At 39.4% G+C, this 24832-nt stretch overlaps 1 protein-coding gene across 1 annotated transcript in view; it reads left to right on the forward strand.

Moving 5' to 3' along the window:
* FEZ2 (fasciculation and elongation protein zeta 2) overlaps positions 1-24832 on the forward strand; it is a gene marked incomplete at its 5' end in the record, with an annotated part of 44731 nt that overhangs the window by 4027 nt on the left and 15872 nt on the right. The window contains 4 exons of the mRNA XM_077764307.1: positions 1325-1433; positions 8483-8599; positions 10489-10630; positions 11712-11980. Of these exons, the coding sequence (XP_077620433.1) occupies positions 1325-1433; positions 8483-8599; positions 10489-10630; positions 11712-11980 (637 nt within the window). The remainder of the gene's footprint in view (positions 1-1324; positions 1434-8482; positions 8600-10488; positions 10631-11711; positions 11981-24832) is intronic.

A 24832-nucleotide genomic window follows, 5' to 3' on the forward strand; every position in this document is an offset into this window, starting at 1 on the left:
TCCAGGCTCTGAGCTGGCAGTCAGCACAGAGCCTGACGTGGGGCTCGAACCCACGAACCGCGAGATCATGACCTAAGCGAAAGTCGGACGCTTAACCGACTAAGCCACCCAGGCGCCCCACCCACTAAATTATTTAATGCCTCATTCATGATTAGAAATCTACCATAGATTTTAGCTTTTTTTCCCCTTATGACATCTCTGTATCTCTGCCCATTAAGCCACTTATATATGTAATATTTAACTTACCCAATTAAATTTCATCTCATTTATATCTCTGAAGTCATTCATATTTTTCATACAGTGTCATATTTTATTATGCTGTGATTATTTTGGTACTGAAATTTGAATTTTGGTCATGAAATTGGAGTTTGCTGTCCTTGTCTGGTGTGGCTTGGGCTTTCCTCAGTACAACTCATTTGAAATAACGCTTAGAATCATAGAGCGGGAAGGAATGTCTGGTATTCTTGTCCAAGCTTCTCATTTTATAGAAGAGTCGCTCATACCTAGAGAGGTTAAGGGGCAAAGCGAAAGGCTCGTTGTTTGAGGAAGAATGGTAACAGGAGTCTATGTTTTCTGAGTTTTAGTCACGTACCCTTTCATTTCACTCTGTGGCTTCCCCAAAATGCTGTCTGACAATAAGGAAGGGTAATTGCATTGGATATAACTTTTGTGTGTTTTATTGTGAACTCCCTTTTCTTTCCTCCTTCATTTTATCTGTTTTAGTCCTTAGCCTATTATGTTACAAAATTACATGATAGATATTAAACGCTAGCATCACATTGAGACTGAATCCTTTCTCTAGAAAGGATAAAAATTTTTGGTTAGAGAAAGACTATTCACCCTATGAAATGACCAGTATGTTAGGAAGTTATAGAAGAAAAATAAATGTAAAACGCAGTGTATGTACTACCTGTATGGCTCTGTAAACATTACAAAAGCTCCCTGTGTTTTAGTTTCCTCATCTGTAAAATGGGAGATAATAATGGTTCTTCATAATCTAGTTTGTGAGGATTAGATGAATTCAGATATGTAAATTGCTTAGGATGTGCCTGGCACTTAGAACAGTGTAGATGTTAGCTGTTGACTTTGAAAGAGTTTTTAATCACTTCATCCGCTCTCAGCACTTCCTGTCAGCCTGATTAGCTGATTTTCATTTAGTCTTATTTAGGAGGCTCTTCTTTTTGGTGTTTTTCTGGAAAATAGGCCTTCTGTTGTTTTGCTTTGATATTTTTTGTTCCTTCTTTCACTATAGTATTGCCTGTTTGTTTAGTAAAAGACATGTAGGATGTTAACTTTCATTGACCATGGTTTTCTTCTTTTTAAGGATTTGGAATGCCCTGACTGATAATTATGGAAATGTCATGCCGGTAGACTGGAAGTCATCCCATACTAGGACCTTGCATTTGCTTACGCTGAACCTCTCAGAAAAAGGGGTAAGTTAGGAATTGAGCTGATAGTTTCTGAATAACTGATTCTGATGATGGGACTAAAAACTAGCCTTTTTGTTTCACACACGTTCATGGGGTTGCCTCTTATTTCCAAGTATCTGGCAACTGGAGTCGCCCACTGTGGCCATCTTGGCTCCACTGCTGTCCACTTGGTAGCACTTTCCTCCAATTCTTCTGTATACACACTCACTTTTGTATGTTTAGTCAAATCTTCATCACCTGTGTATGAACACCAACGATGAGCATTTTTTTCCTGAGCTTCAGTAGCACAATTTTAGTGGGCTGAGGAAACTCAGTAGTATATTGAGGGTAGCGGAATATCAACATAGAGTTAACTTTCTGATGAATTGAAGGACTTGTTGGACATGACATGTTTTCGGAAGACTCTGTGTTCCTGTGAGTATTGGGGATCCTTTAAAAGGCATTACGGTTTGGGGCGCCTGGGTGGCTCAATCGGGTAAGGGTCCGACTTCGGCTCAGGTTATGATCTTGAGGTTTGTGGGTTCGAGCCCTGCGTCAGGCTCTGTGCTGACAGCTGGGAGCCCGGAGCCTGCTTCAGAATCTGTGTGTGTGTCTCTCACTGCCCCTCCCCTACTCCTACTCTGTCTCTGTGTCTCTCAAAAAATATACATTATATGTTACATTATATGTACATTAAATGTATGTACATTATACATTTAATATACATTTAAAAAGAGACATTACAGTTCTTGGCCTACTGAGGCTGCTTAGGATTCCTTGGTATTGTGCAGTGAAGGTGTCTTACGAAGCATGGTCACAGGTGTGACAGCTGTGGGGGAGGCGGGGGGTAGTACAGAAAAGGGAAGATAATTAAAAAAAATTTTTTTTAGTGTTTATTTATTTTTGAGAGAGAGACACACAGAGTGCAAATGGGGGAGAGGCAGAGAGAGAGGGAGACACAGAATCCGAAGCAGGCTCCAGGCCCTGAGCTGTCCGTGCAGGGCCTGATGCTGGACTCTCACTGGAACCTTGAGATCAAGACCTGAGCTGAAGTTGGAAGCTTAACTGGCTGAGCCACCCAGGCGCCCCTAATTTTTTTTTTTTAATGAGGAGATTTTTGTTTCATTCTTTTTAATTTTTTTTTTTTTACATTTATTTATTTTTGAGAGACAGAGGCAGACAGAGCCCAAGTGGAGGAGAGGCAGAGAGACAGGGAGACACACAGAATCTGAAACAGGCTCCAGGCTCTGAGCTGTCAGCACAGAGCCTGACGTGGGGCTCTAGCCCATGAACCATGAGATCATGACCTGAGCCAAAGTCGGATGCCCCAACCGATTGAGCCACCCAGGCCCCCCGCCGCCCCGTTTTTTTTTTGTTTTTTTTTAAATTTATTTTGAGAGAGAGATTGCAAGTGGGAGAGGGTGGCAGAGGTAGAGAGAAAATCTTAAGCAGGCTCCCTGCTCAGCGTGGAGCCCGTCGTGGGGCTCTCTTTCACAAACTGTGAGATCACGACCTAAGCTGAAATCAAGAGTCAGTTGCTCAGCTGACTGAGTCACCCAGGTGCCCCAGGAAGATAACTGTTTTAAGTGGAAAATCACAATATTGGTTTATCTAAAGGTGATGAGAAATGTAGCCAAATTAGGTAACTTTCAGGTCTTGCTTGAACTGTTTTAAGTTTCTTACCATGTAACAATGTAAACTCATGCCAGATTTTTTTGGCATGCTCTGTATTTCATTAAGTGTAGTTGTATAATTGAGAATATAGTGCAGTGGGGCTATCAGTATTTTAAATTGTATTGCTAAGTTTTATGAAAATGATTTTCCTAAAAATATGATTCAGGAAAGCCTGCTGCTATTATTTTCTAGTAAAATATAGAATTCTGCCTGTATTTCCTAGTAATCCAGTAGACACAGAAATCTTACTGTATGCTCCAGTTATGAACCCCACTAAGCTGTTTTGCTGACTGACCTGGCGTTCGTCTAGTGAATAAAACAGTGTACCTTATGCTCTATCTTCTGTTTATTTAGACCCTAGCTATCATTTTGGGCTTAGTTCAAGTTTCCCTTCCTCTCTTAAGCTTCCTATTACTGTTTTAGCCTTTGCTGATCTCATGGAATTATACAATTTTAGAGTTGGAAGTGACTTTAAAGGACACTTAATCCAACCTCTCACTTGGGGGGAATCCCCATCCACAGCATCTCTGACAGATGGTCATTTAGCCCTGGCCTAAATCCCTGTGCGGAAGGAAAATGCACCTCTCTCTGTGGGAATCGGTTACACCGGTGGGGGTGTGAAAATCTTCAAGGACTTATCTGTCCTTCAGAGGTTAGCCCCGTTGTCTCCTGGGTACTAATCCCGATAGCACATTGTCCATGTTTCTAACCATTACTTTGTTCTCTTACTAATCATATGTTTCAGGGTCGGTCCTTAGATTGTCACTTGCTGGTAGGTGTCTTTGCAACTGTGTTTTTAGTAACTATCATTGTGTCTGGAACATAGTACTAAGACAAGTATGTTGAGTGAATGAATATATGACCTCGTCAATGAGACCATAAGGTCAGAGACCATGATGGAAAGTTCTTTTTTAAAAAAGTAGATATTTTTATATTATTTAACATGGTGCTAAATCCATCATAGCCAATCAATGAGTATTTTTTTGTTTGACATAATAAAATGTAGCACAGAAGAGAGCCTTTCATAGCTTCAAATTGAAGTATATTAGCAGGATGAATGGGACACTGTAATTTAGTTTCACTGAATAAAATGTATGTCTTGTATCGTTCTTAGATTGCACCCTGGGAAGTCCCTCCCTTTTTCTGCCCTTTGCTTGTTTTCAATGCCAGAGTAATGGTATAGCTGAGGTAAATGAGTAACCACTTGGAGTTTACTTCTAGTAACTGATCTTAATTAAAAAAGCCTTATCTGGAAACCTCAGCAGATTCACGTGGACAAGGGATCGTCCATCTGTCATCTATCTGTCGTGACACGACTACCCAGGTGATGAATAGAGCTGAAATCAGAACTCTACTCCTCAGGAAGGAGTGGCACTCATTAAGTTCCTGCAGAACGAGTGGGCAGCGTGGAGAAGCATCAGGCACCTCATTCCGTTAGATAGCTTATCATTACATTTTTTTTTTTTTAAACCTGACTTATCTTGTTTAGCACTGCCAGCTGTGCTCTATCCTTTCCATAACTGAATCGTGTTAAATTTGCCTTTTTGGAAGCATTCTTTAGATTATTTCAATTATAAAACAAGATCTATAGGAATTTTTATTTTATTTTTTCCTTGATGAAGGGAGAAGACATTTCTGTCTCATTAGGATGAGGAAAACACTCAGGAAAACCACCACTTGCCAGATTTCAGCTCTTGATTTTTCTTTCATTGAGGTTCAAAATGGCACATTTCTAAATTTGATGAGGCTTTTCTGGAGTAAGGCAACCAGTACATTCCACATTCTTACGTGGGCACATTTTTTCCATCTGAAGCAGCTTCAGTTTCATACAGGGCAGTAGAGCTGCCGGCTGTGTGTCTAACCTGGCACAGGAAGGAGTGACGGGAATGCTTGGCAGACAGAAGACACACTCATGCCGAATGGGAGAGTGAATAATGACACCCATGACAGCCAGGGTTAGCTTTCAAAACCCAAAAGTGATTCCAACCTTAACATATGCCATCTCTGTGGGGAACGAACTTGGCTCAGTCCCTGGAAAGATGATCTGGGATCATTATTTCTGTTGTTATGGAAATTTATTCTAATGGTTTACTGGTATCTCTTGTGTATTTTGGCAATAGCTATGAAAACTTTTCTAAATCCAGTGACCAGGTGGGGGGTGTTGAATATACGCAGATGATGGAAGGCTTCTAAATCATATTACCGTAGGAACATCTTCTGTGGCATCTTTTCCTGCCATAAGCAGTTTTTCAGGGACAGGTAACGTTGTTTCCTGCACCTTTTAATCTTCCAGAGTAGAAACAGGAAGAAGTTACTCGTATCTTCCTTAGGGGTCATTTTAAAATTAAAACCTTGTAAGGGGAAAAATAAATCTGTGGTCCTCAAATTATAATGAAGATTGATTTGGGGAAGTGTTGAAATTTAAGGCTCTGTGGGGATTATTGTCAGGTCTCCTCTCCATCATCCGTATACTCTTATGACTATATTATGGCACATTTTTTCATTTCTACTTCTAGAATCTTGAGGTCAAACATTCTCCCTCACCAAGAGCTTAATGTATTGATCATCCCCCCTTCCTTATTAAAAGGATAACTGCATTGGTTTAAAAAGTAAACTAGAACTAGTATAGGGCTTCACAGGAATAAGCGGCCTCTGCCCTACTTAACCCACGCTTCCTTTCCACTTACCAGAGACAGCTGCTTTCTGCTCCTTGAACTGTTCTTCTAACATGCTCTCATCATTTGTATTTGCTTTTTTTTTTTTTTTCCAATTTTAGACTTTATCCAATATTTACTTTCTACCCAGAGGATGAGGGTTTAGGTCTCTCTCAGTCTTCCTTCCAACCCCCAACACCATCACCCTCACAAAAACTTTCCCTTCCCTTGTCTTTCCAATGTAGTTATATTAAAATACTTGGTTAAATTAATCTTCATCATTTACATTGACTGTCAAAATGTTCACAGTTGACCCACTTCAATATATCCTGAGTAAATTTCCTCTTGTAATTTTGTTTTTTCTTAGGGTAATAATAGTTGCCTTGTGTTTTATTTAAGTTACCATTAGCTCGCAGATTCAGCTTCAACAGAGCCATAAAACTCACTTTAGTAAGTGACACACACCAGCTGATCTACTGGTGTCTCTGTGTCTCTTCCTCCTGTGCTTTTTTTAATGCCATGTGCAGTAACCGTTCTCATCTGACCTGGTCACTCTCTCGTTGAGGATCACAACCAACACTCTGGGACCTTTACTTCTGAATCATTACGAGAGTGGCCTCACCTCTTTCTTGTATTAGATCCATGTCTGCTTCCTTTCTGGCTTTCCTCCTGTTTATTTATTTTTTTAAATTTTGAATTTTTTTTTTTAATTTATTTATTTCTAGGAGAGAGAGAGACAGCGTGAGCAGGGGAGGGTCAGAGAGAGAGGGAGTCACAGACTGAAACAGGCTCCAGGCTCTGAGCTGGCAGTCAGCCCAGAGCCCGACGCGGGACTCGAACCCACGAACCGCGAGATCATGACCTAAGCGAAAGTCGGACGCTTAACCGACTAAGCCACCCAGGCGCCCCTCCTGTTTTAATGCAGCATATTCTGCAGTAGTTTTCTGAGAAAGGGTGTATGAGGTCAAATACTTTGAGAACTTGAATGCTTGAAAATGTCTTTATTCCAAGCCCTCCTCTAATTGTTCATTTAGCTGGAGATAGGATTCTTGGGTGGCGTGTATTGAAACATGGAAATAACATTGATTGTTTTCTTGCTTCTTTGGTTGCTATTGAGAGTTCAAACGACAGTTCTGATTCTTAGTCCTTTTAATGTGTGGGGTTTTTTTCCCCCTCTCAGGAAGCTTTTAGATTCTTTTTTTCATAAATGGTCTAAAGTTTCACAACAATATGGCCAATACCATGTGCAGGGGTTTCCTAGGCCGACGGTCCAGGGAGAATCGAACGGGGAGGCGCGTGGTCACTGTGGTGCAGTGAGTGGGAGGGCAGGCCCTGGAGCCTGCTGTGGCCCCTCTTCCCGCCTCAGGTCCTGAGAGGCAGCCTCCCAGCAGTTCCTTGCACTTCTTGCTGCAGTTTCCTACTCGATGGGTTGTGTTCACCCTGACACTTCGGGGGCGTCTGTATGAGAAACTAAGGAGGTGGTAGGGACCTACATTGCCCTAATTGTGTCTTCAATTTTATTTATGGTCTCTGCACTGGTACATTAAATACTTCTTTTCAGGTAAAATCTTTTTCTTTAAATTATATACTATCTCATAGAATACATGGTTGTTTCCTCCACAGTTCCTTGTTGCCCACTTGTTCCTCAGGGACTCAGTGAGCGGTATTCGTTTTTGAAGATGAGTTCTATTGTCAGTTCTGTTCATCATCTGAATAGTCATGTCATGGTAGATAGATGACACGTCCATTTCCATCTGCTGCGTTTTCCAAGTAAGGCTTTACAATCAGCACTCGTACTAAGTTCTAGGTCATTATTATTGGTGTGGGCAACTTAGGGGACACCAGTGAGGCATGGGGTGATAACCCAGGGCTGAGCAGTACTAGTCCCTCTGGGTGTGAAGAGGTAAGGAGAGGAAGAAGTTTCCAGGACCTCGAGAGGTGAGCTGTCGGGGACAGGTCAGCTTGACAAGATCCGCAGCTTTTGGCAGTCTGACCGGGAGGGAGACAGCAAAGTGTCCCACCCTCAGCCTCCCACCTCCAGGCTCCTGGTAGTGTTTGCCAGTAGTTCTTAACCCAACTGGAAGCCACAGGTCAAAGGTGTCCTTTGATTTAGTCCATAAACTTCAGCCTCCCAAGGCTCAGAGCAGGGTGGAAAATGGCAGTGAAGCAAACAGAAACTCACAGTATGGTTAGGCTGAAAGATTTTCTTGGAACCTAGAGAGATTTTATTTTTGGAAGAAGAGATGTTCAGCTGTAAGGTGAAGTATGACCCCTGTGGACAGTTCCAGGGAGTCAATTCTTTATATTTTACCCTGAATATTAGAAGTTAGTTTGAAAGTAATTAACTTTATGTTATCTGTGGAATTTTAACATCTACTACTCTTACTGATAGATTGTTAACTAAATAACTAGCCCTGCCTATTCCCTTCTTGGGGCATCTCTATCATTGCCTGCAACTTCCTGATAAATACTGTGTATAACATTCTTCTCCCTGGAAAAAGTAGCTGAGTGTGTGTCTGTATCAGGTGGTAAGGGATGCAGACTGCATCTTGGCAATTTCATGTTTATTTTCCATTCCCCTCATTTGTGTTTGAGATGAATATGTAAAGCCCTTCACACACTGCCTGGCATGCAGTGGTTGTAGTCATTTCTCCCTTTTGAGGGAAGGCTCTTCCTCACCCAGACACTGTGACTTTGTTGTGATCAGATTGTCCTACTTTTAACAGTGGGTTATTTTGCTTTTAGATAAGTGACAGTTTGCTCTTTGATACATCAGACGACGAGGAGCTGAGAGAACAGCTGGATATGCATTCCATCATTGTCTCCTGCGTTAACGAAGAGCCCCTCTTCACTGCAGATCAGGTATTGCGGAGAAATTCATCGACAAAAGGAAAGGGGAACCCCGAGCTGAAAAACGATTTCTTACTTGGCAATAAGTGACGGGTTGTTGGAATCTACTTATTTTTCCTGCATTTTCTGTTTCTGTGGGCTTATCAGTTAACTCCTCCACTGAGAAAAGAAGAAAGTATATGTAATCTGAAGCAGATGGGATTATGTTAGTTGGGAAGATTCTTCAAGATAGGCAGTTTTCCAATATAGGCCTCGTTAAATCAGTGCAGTGAGTATATTACTATGGGAGGGTTATTGCTTAACCTGAAATCATAAAAAATACTGTGAGTTTGGTACTTTCTTAGGGTTGACAAGACGTGGGCAAACTATAATGTATCTGTGCAGAAATCACCCAGTTCCTCTAAAAGCCTGTGTAAGAATCATTAGCACTTATTAGAAGTGCGCATCGTGCACCCAGAAAGAAGTGAGCTTTATTCCTGTGGAATGCTCTCGTAATGTCAACCCCGTGTTCATGTAAACCACTTGAATCAGCTTTCTCATTGTCTGAATACTCTTCCCACTGCTGCTGTGTCGTCAGAATGTGGTGTGAGAACTCCTTCCTGCAACAACATGCTTGTGGCCGCTCTGACTATGAACACTACCACATTGCATTTCTAGGCTGGAAAGATGAGGTCAGGAAGGAGATATGTTATGGCAAGGTTGGGAGGGGTCCATTAAAATGAGCCATTTTGATACTCCTTTGTCATATTTGTGGTTAGTTAATTATTCTAGGCCTGGGAAGAACGGGTGCTTAAAATGCCAAATAGGTGAGAGGGCTATGGGAGGTTGATCATGATATCTCAGGGAAATACGTGACCCTGCAAGTTCATGGTCCCCTCTGTAATCTATCTGCCTGAATGCCGTAAGCTGTTCCCGCTTCTGAGACTTAGAGAAATAGATTCTGCAGCCTCCTCTGGCATTTCATTGTACTGTTTTATAATGCCTATTTGAGAAAATCTTCTTACTAATTACCATAATCCCCACCTCCTTCAGATTTACTTTTCTTTGCCCTTAAGCTTGCTGATTCATCCTGTATTTTTTCTAATAGTTTCTTTTTTCTATTCTTTTTTTTTTTTTTTAACTCTTAGGCCTATTTTTTCTAACTGTTGATTAATTTTTGTGGTTTTACGTGTTCGCTGACTTCTGTATCCTTCTCAACTTTTAAAAAGTGGAGCAGGACAAAGTACTGTTGGAAGATTCGAGCAACATTGCAAATGACAGTAGATCATTGTTTGAAAGATATTTCTGAAATTTTCCTGCTTTTGTGCAGCTTTGTTTTCTTCTTTAAGCTTCTACAGGTCAAGTAATTTTTGGGTGTCTCATAATCTTTCATGGAATTAATATATGAAATTCCTTTTCTGCTGTTAAAGGAAAATTTTACTGCCATAGAGATAATTTCTTGCTTTATTTTTTACACTGTTGTATTTTAAAAATTTTATGTCTATTTGATTAAATGGCTTATTGATTACTTGCATGTGGCATATGGTAAATTTTCTGTCCTTTGCTTTCTTTTGACTTTAACGATGATCTGGTTCTAGCACATCTGAGGAAAATTGTACCTGTGTTTTGCACCGTTTCTCAGACCTTCAAGATCGGATAGATCTACTGAATCATGATGGACATATTAAATCATATTCTGTTTCATTTTATGTTGAGCATATTGTAAATTTTTTTCCTTGATAAACCATCTTCACTCTTAACAGTCAAAAGTGTGATTGTTCAGAACACCAACTCCTGCACAGTGTTGGTTAGCGGATAATTCAGTGCCCTTCTTCTCTGGTTGCCTCAGGCGAGCACCGTGTTGCAGAGAGATTGTTTTTCCGACATATATCTGATTAACAGTGGTGTGTGTATTTTGGAAGGTTATTGAAGAAATTGAAGAAATGATGCAGGAGTCTCCAGACCCAGAAGATGACGAGACACCCACACAGTCAGATCGGCTATCGATGCTGTCCCAGGAAATCCAGACTCTTAAGAGGTCCAGTACTAGCAGTTATGAAGAGAGTAAGACATCCTCCTTCAATCCACGCTCTTTAGACTTCCTTTGTATCTCACACCATCTCCAGAAAGCTTTCACTCCACAGGCAAAGTTATGTACCCTTCATCAGCCCTCCAGTGATACTCAGGCATATCTTTATCATTGCTTAGGGGCTTTGTCATACTCACCTTTGACTCCTGTACTGGTTGGCTTGGGGCTGTGTAACAAAGAACCACATGCTGGGGGCTTAAACAACAGGAATTTATTGTCTCAGAGGTCTGGAGGCTAGAGGTTCAAGGTGAAGGTGTAGCAGGTTTGGTTTCTTCTGGGGCCTCTCTCCTTGGCTTGTAGATGGCCATCTTCTCTGTGTCCTCACGAGGTCTTCCCTCTGCGTGTGTCTCTGTCGTAATCTTGTCATTTTATAAGGACATGACTCACACTGGATTAGAGCCCACCCTAACAACCTCATTTTAACTTAATTATCTTTTTAAAGACCCCGTCTCCAAATACAGCCACATTCTGAGGTACTGGGGGTTGGGGCTTTAGTGATGTCATAGTCTCACATGAGGAGAAGTGCTGAGAACAATCTGAAGTGGGTTTTAGGGAGCAAGCCTTCCTTTCATCTTCCCAGTCCTCAAAAAAAAACAAAACAAAACAAAAAAAAACGCACACACTGGGGCATATGTGATTAAATATGTATTTAGTTTAATTCTTTCAGATCAACTGCTGTCTTCTGAAGTGTGCCAGAACCCTGCTAAATTGCTTGCAGTTTCTTGTCAGCAGGTAGTTTGGGCACTCTCCCTCAGCTGTTATGTTTGTTCTGTTTCTTGTTCATGCTTTTTCAGTCTTGACTGGAGTGCTGTTGGTGGGATGATTGAGTTAGACAAGTAAAGAGTGCTGTTACACTCCTCAGCCTCTTGAAAAGTGACTGTGCCACCTCCCTCTGCTCAGACCTGCCCACCAGAAGTTTGAGGATGAGGAGAAGATCGTGAACAGTTTCATTGCTTAGACTATGGTTTCCACTCCTTTGGCATGAAACACCCTGTTGTCCTGCTCTCCCGAAACATTTTTGTCTCAGTATCTGCTGTGCTTTGCTTCTGGTTGCAGGAGTAAGAAGGCTCTCGGTCTCGGAATTAAACGAGCTGCTGGAAGAAATTGAGACTGCCATCAAGGAATACTCCGAGGAGCTGGTGCAGCAGCTGGCCCTGCGAGATGAACTGGAGTTCGAAAAGGAAGTGAAAAACAGCTTTATTTCTGTTCTCATTGAAGTGCAGAACAAACAGAAAGAGCACAAAGAGACAGCCAAAAAGAAAAAGAAGCTCAAGAACGGCAGCTCCCAGAATGGGAAGAACGAGAGAAGTCACATGCCCGGCACAGTAAGTGGTGCTTTGCAGGAGTCCTCGAGCGCCTGGAAGCCCCTTCCCCGCTGTGCCAGCGCTCCAGGCCCGGGGGCAGGCAGGCGGCGCCTGCACCCGCGCGTGCTTCTCACCGCAGTGCCGGCAGGTTCTGGTGGAGGATGCCCTGTGCTTAGGAGTTTCAGAACAGGGGTCTCCTGGTGAGGGTCCGGTGGTTATCTGGGGGCTCCAAGTGGTTATCTGGGGGCTCCATACTGGAAGGAAGATGAAGAAAGAAGGAGGGTGTCTTAAAGGTATCAAAGCATTAACGGTGGTTACTTATGTTTGGGCGGCGCGCTTAGGAATGGTATTATTTTCTTATTTTTGCTCATCTTGTAGGAGTCGTATAATAAACAATTAAAAGAGGGGGCGTAGAAGGGTTGCTGACCTGTGCTGAGCCTAAAAGCAGAGACCGATTTGTAGCCCGCTTCCTCTGATCCATCAGTGAAGTCTGAACATGAAGGCGTTGGAGGCAGTTCTGTGGCATCAGCCATTTGCCCTAGAGTTGGGCAGGTTAGAAAATTTCTGACCAGCGACGAAAAAGTTTAGAATATGTGCATCTTTGACTCTCCATGTAAAATTTCTTGTTTTCTGCTTTTTCGGTTTTCTTAAGCGGTCCTCTTGATTTCACATGATTCAACTCCATCATAAACATTCACTAATTAATGATAGGAGCTGCATTTCCTTATTGGTCTTCAGGCCGTTTCATTTTTCTTTGATCATTTGAGACCTTATGTATTGCCACCTTCATATTATTTGTATGTGAAGGAATGTTGATTTTTATTTTCCTGGAGTATAATGGTTGAGCAAAGGGATCCATTTTCCTAAAAGGAATGTATCTTTTTCATTCATGATATTGATAACCTGGTAGTACGAATTATCCCAAACTAGCTATTACAGTTTATAATAATGTAAGTTCTGCCTTTAAGTCTTGGTTTATTTGTTTTTCTAAAGAGTATGTTTATCAGAGAAGTAGTTCTCACTAACCAGCCTCTAATGGAATTCAGGAAAGAGAATGCAGTTCGGGGTTGCTGGGTCACCAGTGAGCAGTTGATACAAACAAAAAGATCTTGCCATTTAGTCCATTTGTTGTCTGCTTGGGCCTCTGGGTAAATACATGGTCTCAGTGTGATGTCTACTTGTGTATAGAAAGGACATAGCTTATAAAGTGACTTTAAAAAAGTTCTCAGATATGTGGTACAAAATATTTTTCAGAAATGACAGTATTGGCTGAATAGGTGATATTTAGTTGCTTCTAGTGATTACTCTGGAAAAGGAAAAAAAACCCAAACCCCAAACATTTGTTTGAATATACAGTTCTAGAAAGTGTGCTTTAAATTTCTGGAGCAAAATTTGTATGTCATATATATTTTTTTTAATTGCACCTTTTAACTTGCCCTATTTTAACTTGCTCTATTATAAAAGGCAATTTCATTCATTAAATGAAATGCTTAGTTAAAAAGTCATAGCGTGGTTGGTAATTCCTGACTGTCTGCTGTTAGGAATTACATGTAAACCCTCCATACGTTGGAGTTAACACTTGGCTGAGAAAAATAACTTTGTCCCTAGAGGGGTTTAAAGGCTTCTTTTCGTAGCTCCCATAGAAAAAGGGTTAGAGTGGATTCATCATGTAATTGTACATGACATTTATATTGAGAAATAGATCTGGCAAGGCAAGATTTAGCTCTTGCTCGAACTTTATGAGTCTTGAAATAGATTCATAGTAAAAGTCGATTTTTTCACAGTATTTGGACCCATGAAGTTGCTTCTCGAGTCCTGATCTACTATTTGCAACAAAACCTTTCATCAGATTACTGAGGGCCTTGCTGTGCTTGTGGTACTAGTTCCCTCTGTAAGCTGGAGAAAGACCATCCCATCTGTGACTCAAGGAGCCCAAAACCTATGATTCTGAAAATAGTGGTGGGTGGCTCGGAAGAACGTCAAGTGAACCAGCCAATCAGATAAACAGATTGCCAAGGATAGTACCTTGTTAGGCACTTTATAGAACACGTGGTTTGGACAGGGCCTGATCTCTAAGAGTTAGTTATCAGTGACACAGATTTCTAAAAATTTGTGACCTTCTTACAGATACCATGTCTTACCTGCTTTCTAACAACATTGGTCACTGTTTTCTTTTTGCCTTAGATATTTTTGTTTTAGTAGCAGGACGTGGTTTTCTTTCCTTAAGCATGGAGTAGCCTTCCTTCCATTTTTCCTTAAACATGTGTCATTGAAACAAAACAGCAGTTTGTAGTTGGTATAACACTCTATCCACGTTTGCTAGCTGTTCACTTTGGCCCAAAGATACTGTAATGAAATATCTGGGTGGGAACAGAGCAGAGTTAAACTCTTTAGGTGTTAATTTTGGAGACACTTTGTTCCTAAAGCATCAGGAAAAAGAGAGGGGTGGGAGTGGAAAATGGATGGTTGATGGTACTGTCTGTAAATCAGTTTGATGACCTGTGTGCATTTCTTGGAATTGACTGTGCTGTTTGGGCCTTGGTACTTTTATACATGCCATTCCCTTTTCTGGAGGGACCCTCCTTTCCTGTTTCCCCCAGTCCATTTGGGAGACTTTTTTTTTTTTAACTCGACCTTCAAAATCATGGTCAAGCATTGTCTTCCTTTCTTAGAGCCTTTCTTGATGACTCTTCCTCCAATGCAGAATTGACTAGTCTTTCCTTCTTTTGGGCTTAGTATTATTCCTCATGACTGTTTCTGTTGGCACTGTCACACAGTACTGCAGTTTTTTGTTTTCATGTCTGTCTCTGTCAGGTTCCCTAAGGATAGGAAATGTCACTTTATCTTCTTTATATCCTTAGATGTAACATTAAGTACTCAAATTTCTGCTGAATAAATGTGTGAAAGAAAGATAAACTTGCACATCTGTATTTCTACCTTGGAATTTTCTGTCAGGTGTCAAACCCATGGAGGCTGAGTAGCCTATTGATTAAGAACTTTGGGGTAAGAGCTGTGTTTGGATCGTGCTTCTATCAGTGAGTACATCTATCTCCCTTTGAGTTTTGGGAGGACTTAATGGAATAATGTATGTTAGGACTAGCATATATCCTGAGTAAATGCTAGTTATTGTATGCCCACCTGCCTACTAGATCTTTCTCTCTGAAATTTGTCGAAAGTTACCATTTTCCTAACATTGAATGTAGTTCTTCTATATTTTTCTTTGGGTTAGTGGAACAGTCTACTCATTCACTGATACCAGTGGAATTTTTGAGTCAAAGGATATGTGATTTTGGAGGGTTTTACACAACCAACTTTTCAAATTGTTGTACAGAAATGAAACCCAGTAACAGCATGTGTGAGCAACCATTTCCCTACACCTCCAGCCAACGATGGATATCACTGGCCACCGATCTTTTGATCTTTTGTTGATCTGAAAGGCAAATAATGGTTTGAACTGTTGACTTCTGTATCTCTTGTGAGTTGCCTATTCAGTCACACATGAGATGTTTTCCATATTTATTTATGAGAGTAAACATTTGATCTCATAGTATCGTAATTTATCATCATCAGCCTTCCCAAAGGCTCATTCACACTGTTTCATTGTTTAGCATCTCACCTAATTTTTGGTTCTTTGCACATCATTTAATGCCTGTTTGTTAAATTGAAACTTCATCGAAAAGGAGGTAGAATCCCAGAGGATTTGGATTTGTCATATTTGAATTATTGTTCTATCAGATGGTTTTTAAATTTTTTTTGTTCTTTGGCCAGTCTTCTGTTTATATTGAATAGAATCACAGATCATTGAAATTCAGTGGCAGTTTACATGAATACAAGAACAAGTCCAAGTATACCAGTTATGTTTTATTTTTTTAAATTTTATTTAAAAAATGTTTGTTTATTTTGAGAGAGAGTGAGCAGGAGAGGGGCAGAGAGAGAGGGAAAGAGAGAGAATCCCAAGCAGGCTCCACACTGTTAGTGCAGAGCCTGACGTGGGGCTTGAACTTGTGAACTGTGAGATCATGACCTGAGCCAAAATCAAGGGTCAACTTGCTGAGCCACCCAGGTACCCCAACAGTTACATCTTAATTTAGCAGTGGTTGTCACCTAGAGTTACCTGAAGTTGTAAAGACATTAATGGGTACTCGCTTGGCATCATACCTCAGTGTATGGATGAAATGGCCATATTTCCTCATTTAGAATCCAGTAATGTTTTTAAATTAAAAGTCACATGTAAGGCTGTGTATTCTAAGTCTAGGGTTGAGAAGATAGGAATGTATAGTTTTCTCTTTGCCATAATCACATTGAACTTTCAAGAGCGAGTTCTCACGTGTTGGACTTAGTACCAGCAAAAATGTTTAATTGCTTCAGTATAACCTGAAGAGGTTTATTTTGAAAACTTTTGGTGTATTAGGAATCAGTAACTCTGTTATGAAAAGAATCATATTGCCCTGTTCTGTTGCTTTTGGGGGTTGGGGAGATAACTGCTTCAAGTTGGGGGACAGCCAGGACTTGGATGATAGATACTCTTTCTTATATCTTTCTTTCACAGACGCATTGCTCTGTATTTAAGACTCAGTTAGCTCAGATTATGATGAATAGTCAAATCTGTTTTGTTTCTCTTCTGCTTGCAAAAATGCCCCAGTAATAGTTTTCATTTAATCTTCAACAGAGCTGACTTAAAGGTAAGTGAAATTTATTTTCATTTACATAGCTCCTATTATATTATTCTGAAGTTATTCCAGTTTGTGCTAGCTCATAGTTTAGAAGGATCTGTTCTGACATACCTATTTGAATTGGGGGCTTTTGCTTATAATAAGGTACACCTAGCTTTTTTTTCTTTCCTTCCTCTGTCCTTCTTTTTAATTTGGAATTTTTAAATTTCACATTTGCTAAGATGATTTAGACTGAGGATTGACAAGGCAAACTACTGCCTGAAGGCCAGTTTGGCCCTCTACCCATTTTATAAATAAAGTTTTATTGGAAATCAGCCATGTCTATTCATTTCCATATGGTGTATGGCTGCTTTGGTGTTATAAGGACAGAACTGGGTAGTTGTGACAGAGACTGTGACTGTGTGGACCACAAACTTAAAACATTAACTCTCTGGCCCTTTATAGGAAAAGTTTGCCAACTCCTGATTTAAACTAACATTTAGCAAAATTAAAAATTTGAAGGAAAAAAGATGCAAACTCCCTTTAAGTGAGCTTATATAAAAAGATCACTATAGTGTGACTAAAATTTGTTATAAAATTTAGTCTTATTTTGTCTGAGTGTGTTGAGTTATTCCTTTCCTCAGAGCCCCATCCAGCAGCCTGAGTTATGCCTGCATGTGGTGATACCTTGGCCAGTTCATCTCCAAGCCACATGCCTAAGGCAACCTGCCTAGCACTAGACCTTTGTGCTGTGTATGTCAGATTCCCAGGAGTGAAGTGAAGATAGCCAGCGGGTAGACCAGATGTCCTGTAGATTTGGGGCCAAGTGAAAAACTTAAAAATGTTGGCAGTCCTCTGGGTACACTGTATTTATAGACAGCAATAAATAGTAGTTTAAAGAAGGTAGAGGAGAAGTGGAAAAAGGAGGATCCCCTTCCCCCACTTTTTCTAAGTAGTGGTATTTGAGAATATAAAGTCTACCCTATATATGTGAATGTAAATATTAATACATTTTTAACAGTAACTTGTTGGTTATATTTGATTTCATTTCTCTACAGACTTCTTTTTTTAAAGTATAGTTGACACAAGGTTACATTAGTGGCAGGTGTATAGCATAGTGATTTGGCAACTCTATGCATTATGCTGTGCTCATCACCAGTGTAGTGCCCAACTGTCACAATACAGTGCTATTACAGTAACACTGATTATATTCCCAATGAGCTACTTTCATCCCTGTAACTTATTCATTCCATAACTGGAGGCCCGTACCTCCCACTCGCCTTCACCCATTTGTACCCCCATTCTCCTGGCAACCACCAATTTGTTCTCTGTATTTATGCATCTGTTTCTGGTGTCTGTTTATTCATTTATTTTTTAGATTCCACACTGAAGTGAAATAATATGGTATTTGTACGACTTATTCACTTAGCATAATACTAGGGCCATCTATGCTGTTGCAAAGAATAAGAAATCATTGTTTTATGGCTGAGTAATATTCCTGTGTGTGTGTGTGTGTGTGTACACCTATACACCACATCTTCCTTATCCATTTATCTATTGGTGGACATATTTTCACTATTGTAAGTAATGCTGTAGTAAATATAGGTGGTGCATATGTCTTTATGAATTGGTGTTTTTGTTTTCCTTGGCTAAATATCCAGTAGTGGATCATATGGTATTACTAGTTTCAATTTTTTGAAGAGTCTCCATATTGTTTTTCACAGTGGTTGCACCAATTTACATTCCTATAGTGCATGAGGGCTCCCTTTCCTCTGAATTCTCACCAACACTTGTTATTTGTTGTCTTTTTGATACCAGCTATTCTGAGATGTGTGGGGTGATATCTCATGGTTTTGATTTGCATTTTCCTGATGGTTAGTGATGTTGAGCAACTTTTCATGTTTCTGTTGGCCTTCTGTATATCTTCTTTGGAAAAATGTCTGTTAAGGTCCTCTGTCCATTTTTAATTGGATTATTACTTTGGTGTTGAGTTGTATAAGTTATATTTTCTTGATATTAACCCCTTATGAGACATATTGTTTGCAAGTATCTTCTTCCATTCAGTAGGTTGCCTTTTGTTTTGTTGATGGCTTCTTTTGGTGTACAAAAGGTGTGTGTGTGTGTGTGTGTGTGTGTGTGTGTGTGTGTGTATAGTCCCAGTAGTTTATTCTTGCTTTTGTTTCCCTTGCCTGAGGTCACATATCTAGAAAAATGTTGCTAAGGCTGATGTCCAAGAGATTACTGCCTTTGTTTCCCTTAAGGAATTTTATAGTTTCAGGTCTCATATTTAGATCTTTAACCCATTTTGGGTTTGTGTGTGTGTGTGTGTGTGTGTGTGTGTGTGTGTGTGTTGGAAGAAAGTGGCCCAGTTTTATTCTTTTGCATGGAGCTGTCCAGTTTTTCCAGCACCATTTATTGAAGAGACTGTCTTTTTTCCATTGTATATTCTTACATCTCTTGTTGTAGATTAATTTACCAGATAAGCTTGGATTTATTTCTGGACTTTCTTTTTTCTCTTTTAAAGTTTTTAAATTTATTTTTGAGAGAGAGAGGACAGAATATGAGTGGGAGAGGGGCAGAGGGAGAGAGAGGGAAACACAGAATCTGAAGCAGGCTCCAGGCTCCAAGCTGTCAACACAGAGCCCAATGTGGGGCTCGAACTCACGAACCATGAGATCATGACCTGAGCTGAAGTCGGATGCTTAGCTGATTGAGCCACCCAGGTGCCCCTATTACTCGGCTTTCTTGCTAGTTCTATTGATCTATGTAACCATTTTTTTTTAATGCCAGTACCATACTATTTGATTATTACAGTTTTGTAGTATATCTTGATATCTGGGATTGTGATACCTCCAGCTTTGTTCTTTCAAGATTGCTTTCACTATTCAGGTCTTTGTGGTTCCATAAAAATTTTAGGATTATTTGCTCTACTTCTGTGAAAAATATTATTGGTATTTTGAGAGGGATTGTGCTGAATCTGTAGATTGCTTTGGGTGTTGTGGACATTTTAACAGTATTGATTTATCCAATCCATTAGCATGGTATATCTTTCCATTTATTTGTGTTCTCATCAATTCCTTTCATCAGTGTTTTATATAGGTTCTCAAAATACAGGTCTTTGACCTTCTTGGTTACATTTATTCCTAGGTAATCTATTTTTTTTGGTGCAATTGTAAATTGGATTATTTTCTTAATTTCTCTTCTGCTACTTTGTATGAGTATGTAAAAACACAACAGATTTCTGTATATTAATTTTATATCCTGAAACTTTACTGAATTCATTTATTCTAGTATTCTGGTATAGTCTTAAGAGTTTTGTATATATACTAACATGTCACTTGGAAATAGAGTTTAACTTCTTCCTTACCTATTTGGATGCCTTTTATGTCTTGTCTGATTGCTATGGCTAGGGCTTCCAATATTGTGTTGAATAAAAGTGGCAAAAGAGCACCTTGTCATGTTCCTAAAAGCTTTTTCTCCAGAGTATTGTGTTAGCTGTGGGTTTGTCATCTATGGCCTTTATTGTGTTGAGGTACATTCCTTCTTAAACCTACTCTATTGAGAGTTTTTATCATAATCACATGTTGAATTTTGTCAAATGCTTTTTTCTGCATCTATTGAGATGATCATATGGTTTTTATCTTTCATTTTGTTAATGTGATGTATCTCTTTGATTTGTGAGTATTGAACCATCCTTGCATCCCTGGAATAAATCTGACTTAATTGAGGTGAATGATTCTTTTAAAGTATTGTGGAATTTGGTTTGCTAATATTGTGTTGGAGATTTTTGCATATATGGTCATTAGGAATATTGGCTGTAGTCTGTGTGTGTGTGTCTCTCTGTCTTCCTCCCTCCCTTCCTCCCTTCCTCCCTCCCTCCCTTCCTTCCTTCCTTCCTTCCTTCCTTCCTTCCTTCCTTCCTTCCTTCCTTTCGTCTTTGGTTTTGGGGTAGTGCTGGGCCTCATAGAGTGAATTTGGAAGCTTTCCTTCCTCTTCTGTTTTGTTTGTTTGTTTGTTTTCTGAATAGTTCAAAGAGGATAGGTATTAACTCTAAATGTGTGGTAGGATTCACCTGTGAATCCATCTGGTCCTGGACTTTTTGTTTGTTGAGAGTTTACTCTCAACGATTCAGTTTTGTTACTAGTAATCAGCCTGTTCACATTTTCTATTCCTTCCCGATTTAGTTTTGGAAGATTGTTATGTTTTTAGGGATTTATCCATCTCTTCTAGGTTGTCCAGTTTGTTGGGATATAACTTTTCATAGTAGTCTCTTATGATCTTTTGTATTTTTCCTTATTATAATAAGTATTCNCTTCCTTCCTTCCTTCCTTCCTTCCTTCCTTCCTTCCTTTCGTCTTTGGTTTTGGGGTAGTGCTGGGCCTCATAGAGTGAATTTGGAAGCTTTCCTTCCTCTTCTGTTTTGTTTGTTTGTTTGTTTTCTGAATAGTTCAAAGAGGATAGGTATTAACTCTAAATGTGTGGTAGGATTCACCTGTGAATCCATCTGGTCCTGGACTTTTTGTTTGTTGAGAGTTTACTCTCAACGATTCAGTTTTGTTACTAGTAATCAGCCTGTTCACATTTTCTATTCCTTCCCGATTTAGTTTTGGAAGATTGTTATGTTTTTAGGGATTTATCCATCTCTTCTAGGTTGTCCAGTTTGTTGGGATATAACTTTTCATAGTAGTCTCTTATGATCTTTTGTATTTTTCCTTATTATAATAAGTATTCCTAAAAATTAGTATTAGGGCCACAAAATGGAAGGTCAGTGTAGGATGGAGAGAAACTTGAATGTGTAATATTTACTGTTTTAATAATTCACACCTATGAATTATGAATTAGTTTAGATGTAGAACACATTTATTTTATGATAGTATTGCCTAGAGAAATGTATGTCACCACCAGTTTTTGTTTATCATTATCTATTGATTTTCTGCAACTGTCTTTTGATGTCTGGTAATAGTGAGCTTTCATGACACAGCAGTTAACATAGTAAAAATCAGGAGTCTATTCTTGACTTTTTATGCCTTGGAGAGGTTTGCTAATTGTTTGTTAATATAACAGACATTTACATAAAGCCATAATATGCCAGGGAGTTGTATTCTTTTTTCTTCCAAGATTTTGTTTAACTTCAGGTTAGTTAACATACAGTGTGATATTAGTTTCAGGAGAATTTAAGGATTCATCACTTACATATAACACCAGTGCTGATCACAAGTGCCTTCCTTAATGCCCACCCCCCATTTAGCCCATTCCCCTACTGACCTCCCATCCACCAACCCTCAGTTTGTTCTCTGTAGTTAAGAGTCTCTTGGGGATCCGGGGTGGCTCAGTCAGTTAAGCATCCAGCTCTCAATTTCAGCTCAGGTCATGATCTCACCATCTGTGAGATTGAGCGCTGCATCGGTCTCTGTGCTGACAGTGCAGAGCCTGCTTGGGATTCTCTCTCTCCATCTCTCTCTGACCCTCCTGCCTGTGGGCACACTCTCTCTCACCCTCTCTCTCTCAAAATAAATAAATAAACCTAAAAAAAGGTCTCCTGTAGTTTGCTTCCCACTCTGTTTTTATCTTATTTTATTTTTCCTTACTTTTGCCCATGTTTATCTGTTTTGTTTCTTACACTCTGCATATGAGTGAAATCATATGGTATTTGTCTTTCTCTGATTGACTTATTTTGCTTAGCATAATACACTCTAGTTCCATCCACATCATTGTAAGTGGCAAGATTTCATTCTTTTAGATCACTAATATTTGATTGTGTACGTGTGTGTGTGTGTGTGTGTATGTATGTGTATGTGTATACATACCACATCTTCTTTCTTCATTCATCAATGGACATTTAGCCTCTTTCCATAATTTGGCTGTTGTTGATAGTGCTGCTATAAACACTGGGGTTCTTGTGCCCCCTTTGAATAAGTATTTTTGTATCCTTTGGGTAAATACCTAGTAGTGCAGTTGCTAACTCAGGACGCCAAAAGTAAATAATTCAGTTAAGAAATGGGCAGAATACATGAACAGATATTCCTCCAAAGAAGACTTACAAATGGCTAAAAGACACATGAAAAAATGCTCAGCATCACTCAGCATCAGGGAAATACAAATCAAAGCTACAATGAACTACCACCTCATACATGTCACAATGGCTAAAATTAACAACTCAGGAAACAATAGATGTTGACGAGGATGCAGAGAAAGGGGAAACCTCTCACACTGTTGGTAGGAATGCAAACTGGTACAGCCACTCTGAAAAACAGTGTGGAGGCTTCTCAGAAAGTTAAAGATAGAGCTACCCTATGACCCCGTAATTGCACTACTAGGTATTTACCTTATTATATACTTAGAGTATTCGTAAGTATCAGGAAATAATTTATAAAATTAGCAGGGTTAATTATTTTTCTCAGTCTTAATAGCTTTGAAAATGTTTGCCAATACTTAATTACCATATTAACATTAAATCACATAGAAGTGTAAAAAGTTCTTCAAATAGAAAAAATTAAGTTGATACTGTTCCATTTCACTCCTAACTTAGAAAATCTTCATACCACACCCTTCTGTTCTGAGAGCGAAATTCCAAAATAGTAGTGTAATTATTCAAGACATTGTCACATGTTTATCTGCTTTGGTACAGTTCATATTTTCTAATTTACTTGGATCTTTTTTTTTTCCTACAGAAAGATTTTCAGTAGAATTTGCATTTATAACTGCTTTGTAATTCACATTAAAACTATTTGATTTGAGGGGCACCTGGGTGGCTCAGTCAGTTGAATCTACAACTCTTGATTTCTGCTCAGGTCATGATCCTAGAGTTGTGGCATTGATCTCCGCATCGGGCTCTGCGCTCGGCATGGAGCCTGCTTGGGATTCTGTCTCTCTCTCTGCTCCTCTCCCCACTTGCCTACTCTTACTCTTTTTCAAAAAAATAAGGGGTGCCTGGGTGGCTCAGTCGGTTAAGTGTCTGACTTCGGCTCAGGTCATGATCTCATGGTTCATGGGTTCAAGCTCGCATCGGGCTCTGTGCTGACACTAGCTCAGAGCCTGGAGCCTGTTTCGGATTCTGTATCTCCCTCTCTGACCCTCCCCTGCTCACACTGTCTCTCTCTCTGTCTCTCTCAGAAATAAATAAAACATTAAAAAAATTTTAAAAAAATTGAAAATATTTGACTTGAAGAAATGTGAACAGACTCAGTTTTTACATCTTAGGTAATACCTTAATTATTTGAATATCTTTGCTTTCGATTTATTTTACATTTAACGATTGCTTTCAATTCTGTTTTCCTTGTGTTTTGTGTTTTGATTATTTTAAGAATGTGAAATTAAAACTATTGTTCTAGAAGTTAATATTTGAAAATCCTGTCATTCAAACTATTGCAAATGATGTGATTTATAAGGAACAATAATTATGTTTGAATTTCTCACTTTCTTTTGAACCTCCTGAGTAAAAAGAATATTAATGAAGTCAGAGCATAAATTAGGATACAAGTCCGAAATAGATGAAAAGCATTTCTTAACTGCTTTTTCTAACCTTTTTTTTCTGACACTGAGCTTTGAATTTGGGATTTTTAGAAGAGTTTCTGCTAGTTAGTTATCTGTGCCAATGGGCATCAGATGAGGCTGAGAGAAAAGTCTGATAGCAGGAATTAGTCTGAATTTCCTGGCCTCCTGGTTAGTTTCACTCTTCCCTGTCTGGATCCTGCCTTCTGTGAGATTAGTTACACTGGTGAATGTTCTGTGCAGAGAATGATTTGGTATGTTTAGGACTCCAGAAAAGGATTAACAAGATACATGGCTGTATCTGATTCTTGTTGCTTTCCGGTTTCCATAGTGTTTTCTAACTCTTTTTGTTGTTCAGAAAGATCTTGAATTGCCTGCAAGTGTAACTTGTTTTCTGTTCAAGCTTTTTGGCTGATTTGTATGTTTCATCATAGACAGTAGTGTCTTTTCTTTGTGTTATTTTAAGTCCTTTAAGCTAGAGACTATCATCAGGAGTGTATTATTTCTCAGTGAATACACTGAGAATTCATATGACGAGAACTTAGACTGCTTGTAACTTGTTCTGGAGAAAAGTAGAAAGATGTGGCCACTTCTTTTTGGGGGCTGTGTCCCCAATATTATTTTAGCCTTTTTAGAGGAGTGTTTTGAATATTTTTGGATAGCTGTATTTGCTGAATGCTTTGCTAAGGGATTCCCATGGACTCCTCACAACAACCCTGTAGATTTTACT

This window comes from Crocuta crocuta, unplaced genomic scaffold (genome assembly GCF_008692635.1).
Source record: "Crocuta crocuta isolate KB4526 unplaced genomic scaffold, BGI_CrCroc_1.0 scaffold164, whole genome shotgun sequence".
Lineage (NCBI taxonomy): Eukaryota > Metazoa > Chordata > Mammalia > Carnivora > Hyaenidae > Crocuta > Crocuta crocuta.